Source organism: Sardina pilchardus, chromosome 19, assembly GCF_963854185.1.
Source record: "Sardina pilchardus chromosome 19, fSarPil1.1, whole genome shotgun sequence".
NCBI lineage: Eukaryota > Metazoa > Chordata > Actinopteri > Clupeiformes > Clupeidae > Sardina > Sardina pilchardus.
The window spans coordinates 17,188,885-17,196,384 of NC_085012.1; the positions used below are offsets into that span (position 1 = coordinate 17,188,885).

General features: G+C 48.6%; 1 protein-coding gene across 1 annotated transcript in view; it reads right to left on the bottom strand.

The window, feature by feature from the left end:
- The window catches only part of LOC134066187 (cadherin-6-like), a gene marked incomplete at its 5' end in the record, with an annotated part of 33,954 nt that overhangs the window by 20,094 nt on the left and 6,360 nt on the right, over nucleotides 1-7,500 (bottom strand). Inside the window, 1 exon segment of the mRNA XM_062521430.1 lies at nucleotides 415-709. Within this exon segment, the coding sequence (XP_062377414.1) occupies nucleotides 415-709 (295 nt within the window).

The window sequence follows — 7,500 nt, forward strand, 5'->3', positions numbered from 1 at the left end:
CCTTGACCTTGGTAGATGCCCTATAGATTACTGCCTTACATTGAAACTGTGTCATAAATAAGTGCTGTTGCCTATATCCCTCTCAAAACTGAATGTTGTACTGTATGTCTGACTGCGTAGAGTAATTGTATGATCAATGATGAGCATCACTTTACATTGAAATGTATAGTTCCCGCGCACTGCTTTTCGTGGTATTGTATTAGAAACAACAGGAGCCAATAAAGCAGGTCCGGGCTCTATTAACAGAGTTTGAGTTTGAGTTTGACTTTACATTGAAATGTATAGTTCCTGGGCACTGCTTTGTGGTATTGTATAAGAAACAACAGGAGCCAGTGAAGCAGGTCCCGGCCTTACTGTATTTACAGTAGGAGTGAGTTTGAGTTTGGCCACGCCGCATCGCTGAGAGCCACTCACCCACGTCGGACATCTCGGGCACGCTGGCCATGTAGACGGACTTGGTGAAGGTGGGCGCGTTGTCGTTGATGTCGTGGATCTTGATGGTGAAGTTGGTCCAGTCCTCGAGGGCGCGGCCCGTGCGGTTGCTGACGGCGCGCGCCCGCAGCGTGTAGACGGAGCGCTCCTCGCGGTCCAGCCGCTTGGTGGCGTGGATGTCGCCCGAGCGCTGGTCGATGGTGAAGAGCTCGCCCGCGCCCTCGCCCGTCAGAACGTAGCGCACCGTCCCGTCCCCGGGGTCCTGGTCAGAGTGGAGCTGTAGAGGAGGGAGGGAGAGAGGGAAGGAGGGAGAGAGAGATAGAGGGAGAGACAAGAGGAGAGAGGGAGGGATGGAGGGAGAGATGGAAGATGGTGGTGAGAGGTGGAGGGAGATATGGAGAGATGGAGGGAGGGAGAGAGGGAAGGAGGGAGAGAGAGATACAGGGAGAGATGGAAGGAAGAGAGGGAGAGAGAGATAGAGGGAGAGACAAGAGGAGAGAGGGAGAAATGGAGGGAGTGATGGAAGAAGGTAGTGAGAGGTGGAGGGAGATATGGAGAGATGGAGGGAGAGATGGAGGGAAGAGAGGGAGTGAGAGGTGGAGGGAGAGACAAGAGGAGAGAGGGAGGGATGGAGGGAGAGATGGAAGGAAGAGAGGGAGTGAGAGATAGAGGGAGAGACAAGAGGAGAGAGGGAGAGATGGAGTGAGAGATGGAAGAAGGTAGTGAGAGGTGGAGGGAGAAATGGAGAGATGGAGGGAGGGAGAGAGGGAAGGAGGGAGAGAGATAGAGGGAGAGACAAGAGGAGAGAGGGAGAAATGGAGGGAGAGATGGAAGGAAGAGAGGGAGTGAGAGATAGAGGGAGAGACAAGAGGAGAGAGGGAGAGATGGAGGGAGAGATGGAAGATGGTGGTGAGAGGTGGAGGGAGATATGGAGAGATGGAGGGAGAGATGGAGGGAAGAGAAGGAGTGAGATAGAGGGAGAGACAAGAGGAGAGAGGGAGAAATAGAGGGAGAGATGGAAGGAAGAGAGGGAGTGAGAGGTAGAAGGAGAGACAAGAGAGAGGGAGAGATGGAGGGAAGAGAGAGTAAAAACAAGCAGTGTTTCATTAGAAGGGAATTCTTCAGTGAACAGCATTACCCTGGTGCTCTGCACAACACATGTAAAGGCAAGGAAGCCCTTTGATATTCAAATGGGAGAAAGAGAGAGAGAGACAACATGATGAACTGAGACAGAGAAGAGAGAGAGAGAGGAGGGACTGAGTGAATCCACAGACTGGGAGGAGACACACACACACACGCACACACACACACACACACACACACACACACAGAGAGAGAGAGAGAGAGAGAGAGGCTCAAGAGAATCCACAGACTGGGAGGAGAGAAGGGTGGTGCCCTCACACGAGAAAGACAAGTCATGAAGTGAAGACTACAGGCACACTCAGAATGCGGCAGCTGTAGCAGAAAAAGGGCTACACACACACACACACACACACACACACACACACACACACACAAAGACACACTCACACACACACACACACACACACACACACACACACACACACACTCACAGACACAGACACACACACATACACACACACACAGATAGACAGTGGTGAGAGAAGTGGGTGCGGTGGCGTGGCATAGCAAATGTGGCTCCATCAGGGCGCTCCGCTCCATAATCTACAGCATCGTTCAATCTCCATGATGATAATGCATTTTATTACAGCTTCTGAAATCAATACTTTTTATTTCAATTACCTCCCAGCCCCCTGTACCCCGGCGAGGTTAATAAGGACCTGATCAATATCATCTACTCCACTGTCATCGTTTAACGGCACAAGTCCCGCTAGGCCCCCCGGACTCCTATTATTCGGCTCGTTTTTTAGGGTTCTTTAGCAGGGAAGACGGAACACAGATGAATGGCCGCCTCCCAGTGCGGTGCGGTGCGGTGCGGCCAAATCCGTCTGCCGGTGAGCTATGGGCTCCCTTACCTGCCAGACACATCCGTAAAGCCTCCTCTCTCTCTAATGGCCGCGGTATGTAACGCCGCATAATGCCCATTATCGCTAAGCAGCCGTCGAACGGCATCCATCACCGGGGCTCATCGTTCAAACCGGATTACGAGGAGGACGCAGTAATGTGCGCGCGAGACGTGTTTTGTTGCGCGGAATGATGTTGTGCATATTGCGCGTCGCGTGATTAATGGTGATAAATCCATTAACGGGGGGAAAAGACATAAAGCTCCTGGCTAACGATCCGAAGTGCGATCCATTCAGGAGTGTGCGCATGTCGCATGAGAATGTATACAGTATGTGCAGGTCTTTGTGGATGATATCGTTGGCTACCAAATCGCCTGTATAGTTTGAGGTCACGTATATGAATCGTGGGTCAATTGCGCTGTTATGCTGCTTTGCAGATTCGGGATGCATGGATAAAACCGTAATCAGTAATTACACACACCTGAACATTATCACAGAGAGCAGAGAGGAAGATCGCCTTGACGACCAGCCCGGCAGGTCAGCTCTGTAGCGCGCGCGGCGCGAGACAGTCGATCCATCTCACGGGGGGCCCAGTCCAGCCCCGCGCTGCGTCGCGATGCCTACCCGGGCAGACGACTCGCTCGTTTTCACTGTCCTCACTTTTGTACCTGTCCACTTGCCTGCCCGTCTCACTCCCTCATCCTTCTTGCCACCCTATCTCCCTCGCTCCCCCACCCACCCACACCCCCAGTCTCCTACTTTCTCTCTGTCTCATTTTTTTTCTTGTCTCCCTCTCTCTTTCTCTCTTTTTTTGCCTTGTCTTCCTATCTCCCGCTCTCTTTCTCCCCACCTCTGTCTTTTTTTCCCCCTCACCTCCCTCTCTCTCTCTCCTTCTCGGGGTATTCGCTTCCCCCTCATGATAAATTCATCGTGGTTCAGGTGCCGGATGGTGCAGCTAATGCCTCTTGTGGTGAGAAGAGCCAAGAGAGAAATGACCACCTCTCCGCCGTAAACATCTTTAATCAACGTCACATTTGTCTGCCCTAGCCATGCCCCCCCCCCCCACACACACACACACAACCCCAAGACAAAAAAAAAAAAACACTGACGGAGAGTGGAAAGCATTTTCCTCTTGTTTGTGTCTGTGTTATTTTTTTTTTTTTATGGTGCATTTATTTTTCCACTTATGTGGTCTGACCCTACAGAAAACAAACAACAGCCCTGGCAAGTAATAGAACAAACAAATCATTTCACCTTAAAAGTTTATCCAGGAAATATGGTTGTAAAATGTTTGCTGTTCAAGTCAGTACCCACACTTAAACACACACACACACACACACACACACACACACACACACACACACACACAAACACACTTGTTTTCCCTAGTCTTACTTCATCCATCCCAGTGCACAGCTCCTCTGCTGTTGACTCACTTGATCTTGTCATTTCGATAGACAGCAACATGTCCACACCAATGTCTACAGCACCGACGGACACGCCCACTCCATCACTCAATCAGCACCTCTGACCCTTCAGACAGAAGAGAGAGGACAAAACCACACACACACACGCACACACACGCACACACACACACGCATGCACACACAACCCACTTGAAATTGACTCTACAAAGCCCTGCTTCCGGACAAAGTTCTGTTGTTTGATGTTTTTAGGTTAATTATTTTGGGTTAGTGTATCTGTGCTTGTGTATTGTGCTATAGCTCAATTAATACAACTAGTATCGATAGCAGTTGGCTTAAAAGTGAACTCCTTCAGGAGTTGCAAGGAGCTACCGACAAACTCATCGCTGTTGTTTTGCTGTGCTTGTGTGCAGGTGAGTTATGTTTTTATGTTTCACTTAAAATGCATTTTTGCATTTTGCCAGTTTAATATCTGTATGTGCTTGTGTTCAGAATAAAGCAGTAGGCCTATCCTGTGCTCATTTTGGGTCAATTTTATTAATACAACACCAATGCCGGAGTCTATTCGGTTACACTGGTGTGTGCATGTACTAATTAAATGTGAACATTCACCAATCCCCACCAAGTCACTATGTGTGTGTGTGTGTGTGTGTGTGTGTGTGTGTGTGTGTGTGTGTGTGTGTGTGTGTGTGTGTGTGTGTTTGTGTGTGTGTGTGTGTGTGTGTGTGTGTGTGTATGTGTGCCCACACACATTATTGATCTTCAGCCTAAACTCTGTGTGTGTGTTTGTGTGTGTGTGTGTGTGTGTGTGTGTGTGTGTGTGTGTGTGTGTGTGTGTGTGTGTGTGTGTGTGTGTGTGTGTGTGTGTGTTTGTGTGTGTGTGTGTGTGTGTGTGTGTGTGTGTATGTGTGCCCACACACATTATTGATCTTCAGCCTAAACTCTGTGTGTGTGTTTGTGTGTGTGTGTGTGTGTGTGTGTGTGTGTGTGTGTGTGTGTGTGTGTGTGTGTGTGTGTGTGTGTGTGTGTGTGTGTGTGTAGTTGTATGTCTGTGTGTGCCTTGAGTATATTTTTCTCCTCCCCTATCGAGCGAGCTGTGGCTGAGCCTGAGTGTGAGCACGCGCGTGACCTCGTCAGCCAAGCAGAATTCCACACCTGCGAGCGTCTGGATTTATGGATGTCGGGCGAGCTCCGATCACCGCAGGGGGGAAAGAAAAAAAAAACGTTGAAATCAATCCTGCTCCCGCAGGCATCCACAACCATCCCGACGATCGATACCTATCGGAAATACAATTAAGCCGTCACTAAAGGGGGAAGCAAAAAACTTCTTTCCACCCTCCCCTCCTCGTCTTCGCTGTCATCTGCGAGGGGGGGTGGGGGGGGGGGGGGGGGTTGCTCTGGGGAGGTCAACTCAACAACAGTCTCTCTCAACCAACGGAAACCAGTAAACCAAGACATTGAGACACTGGCCTATGCAGCGTTGATGTACAGTATACACGGGCCTATGCAGCGTTGATGAATACACAGTTCTATGCAGTGTTGATGTACAGTATACACTGACCTATGCAGCGTTGATGTACAGTAAACGGACCTATGCAGCGTTGATGTACAGTACACACTGACCTATGCAGCGTTGATGTACAGTATACACGGGCCTATGCAGCTTTCATGTATACACGGGCCTATGCAGCGTTGATGTACAGTACACACGGACCTATGCAGCGTTGATGTACAGTACACACGGACCTATGCAGCGTTGATGTACAGTATACACGGGCCTATGCAGCGTTGATGTACAGCATACACTGATACAGGGATGAACTGAAGATAAGAACAAGAGTGGACAGAGACAGAGCAATTAGGGCTCCACCTGTAGCATAATCAGAACACTGAAACGTGTCAGAGAGTGTCTATTTAAAAAAAAAAAAATTAGACCAAAACGGGCAATCATTTTGGAGTGCAGGTTTTGGTTACGCCCTGGCATTAGGAGGATGAAGTGCTGTCGGTAGACACAAGATACCGTCGCGAGCGGCGAATCTGAACCAGATGGCTGAGGTTCATATCCCCGTTTAAACGGGAGCTACAAGGCTGATGTGCATGTCCAGCTTGTCCGCTGACGATCATAACGGGCGATTTGGACCGTGTGGTTGCGGTGAATAAACTTAGCGGCCATCCAGACGTCTAGACTTGGCCCGTCGGCTGGACATTAAGCGCTGAGCGCCGGACAGCTATCAGATTCTATTGCATTACCGGGGGGAGCGGGGGAGGGGGTGGGGGGTTGCAGAAACGAGATGGATTGATTAGGGAGGCTGAAGAGGACCACTGTGTTTTTTTTTTCTTTTCTATTTTTTTTTCTTTTTTTTTTGCTGGGAGGAGCAGATAAACAGCTTTTAGCCCTCGCTCAACTGTCATTTCCCTTCTCCAGGCAGATAGCAATGTCAGTCTGCCCATTAAAACAGGATTTGGATCCGATTCTTGCCTTTCCGTGGCTTTTTAATCACGCTTGATTAGTGCCGGCTAATTGCTGGAAGCGACCTGAAGGTCAAAAGCCATTGACTCTTTGGGGGAGGGGAGTGTGTGTGTATGTGTGTGTATGTGTGTGTGTGGGGGGGTCCATTATGGTGGGGGCTGTCTTGAGTTTTTGTCTTTCGTCTCTAGATAAATTCAAACATCTTATCTTTTAATTAAGTAGCGGCACATTTATTTTGCTCATTTGAATAAAACTTGGTTGACTGAGCTTGGGGCAAAACAGAAAGTCATAAATATAAAATGTGGTGATGAAAAATGTGATAATTTTGAATTAGAAAGTACTTTGTAAAGAGCAACTGTAAATAACAGGGAGCTTAAAATAATTTATACATTAATTTATTTAATTTATACATGATTTTATATGAATCACTTTATTTAATTTATACATTTTTTGTTCCTTTGTGTCAGAATACTAAACCTCTATCACACTCTAAAATATGCATAGCCTATACTGTATATAAAGAATAATGACCAGTACCATAGGTCAAAAGATAACACATGTCCACACATGCACACAAGCAAGTACAAAAACCTGTTCTTGAACACACACACACGCACACGAACATGCACACACACACAGCGCATATAGCGTAACTGATACAGGTTGTGTGTTCCCTGTGGACACTGCAGGAGATAGGCCTGCTCAGCATGGTGTTGGGCAGGAGGTACTTTGCCATGTTGTCATACATGAACAGCAGGTAAGAGCTAGGACGGGGCTAGAGGCCAAATCCCTTGCCAGCACACACATACAGTACTCTCTCTCTCTCTCTCTCTCTCTCTCTCTCACACACACACACACACACACACACACATGCTTAGTTCTTATTTTCTCTCTTCCTTTCCGAGAATCCAACAATAGTTTCTGTCCCTTCCCCTTCTCTCTCTCTAACCTCTTTGTCTCTCAATCCCTGCTTCCATTTCTCTCTCTCTTCTCTCTCTCCCTCCCCCTTCCCTCCCTCCCTCTCTCCCACCCTCCTCTCCTTGGGTGTCATGGCGGCCTGTAATCTCTTGATGAGATGTGATGGGGATGCCCAGGTCTGGCCCGTTGGAGCCATCATGACATAAACCAAGCACAGCAGGAAAATACCTCCCATGGTGGCAAACACACACCCCAACACATACTGTAGTAG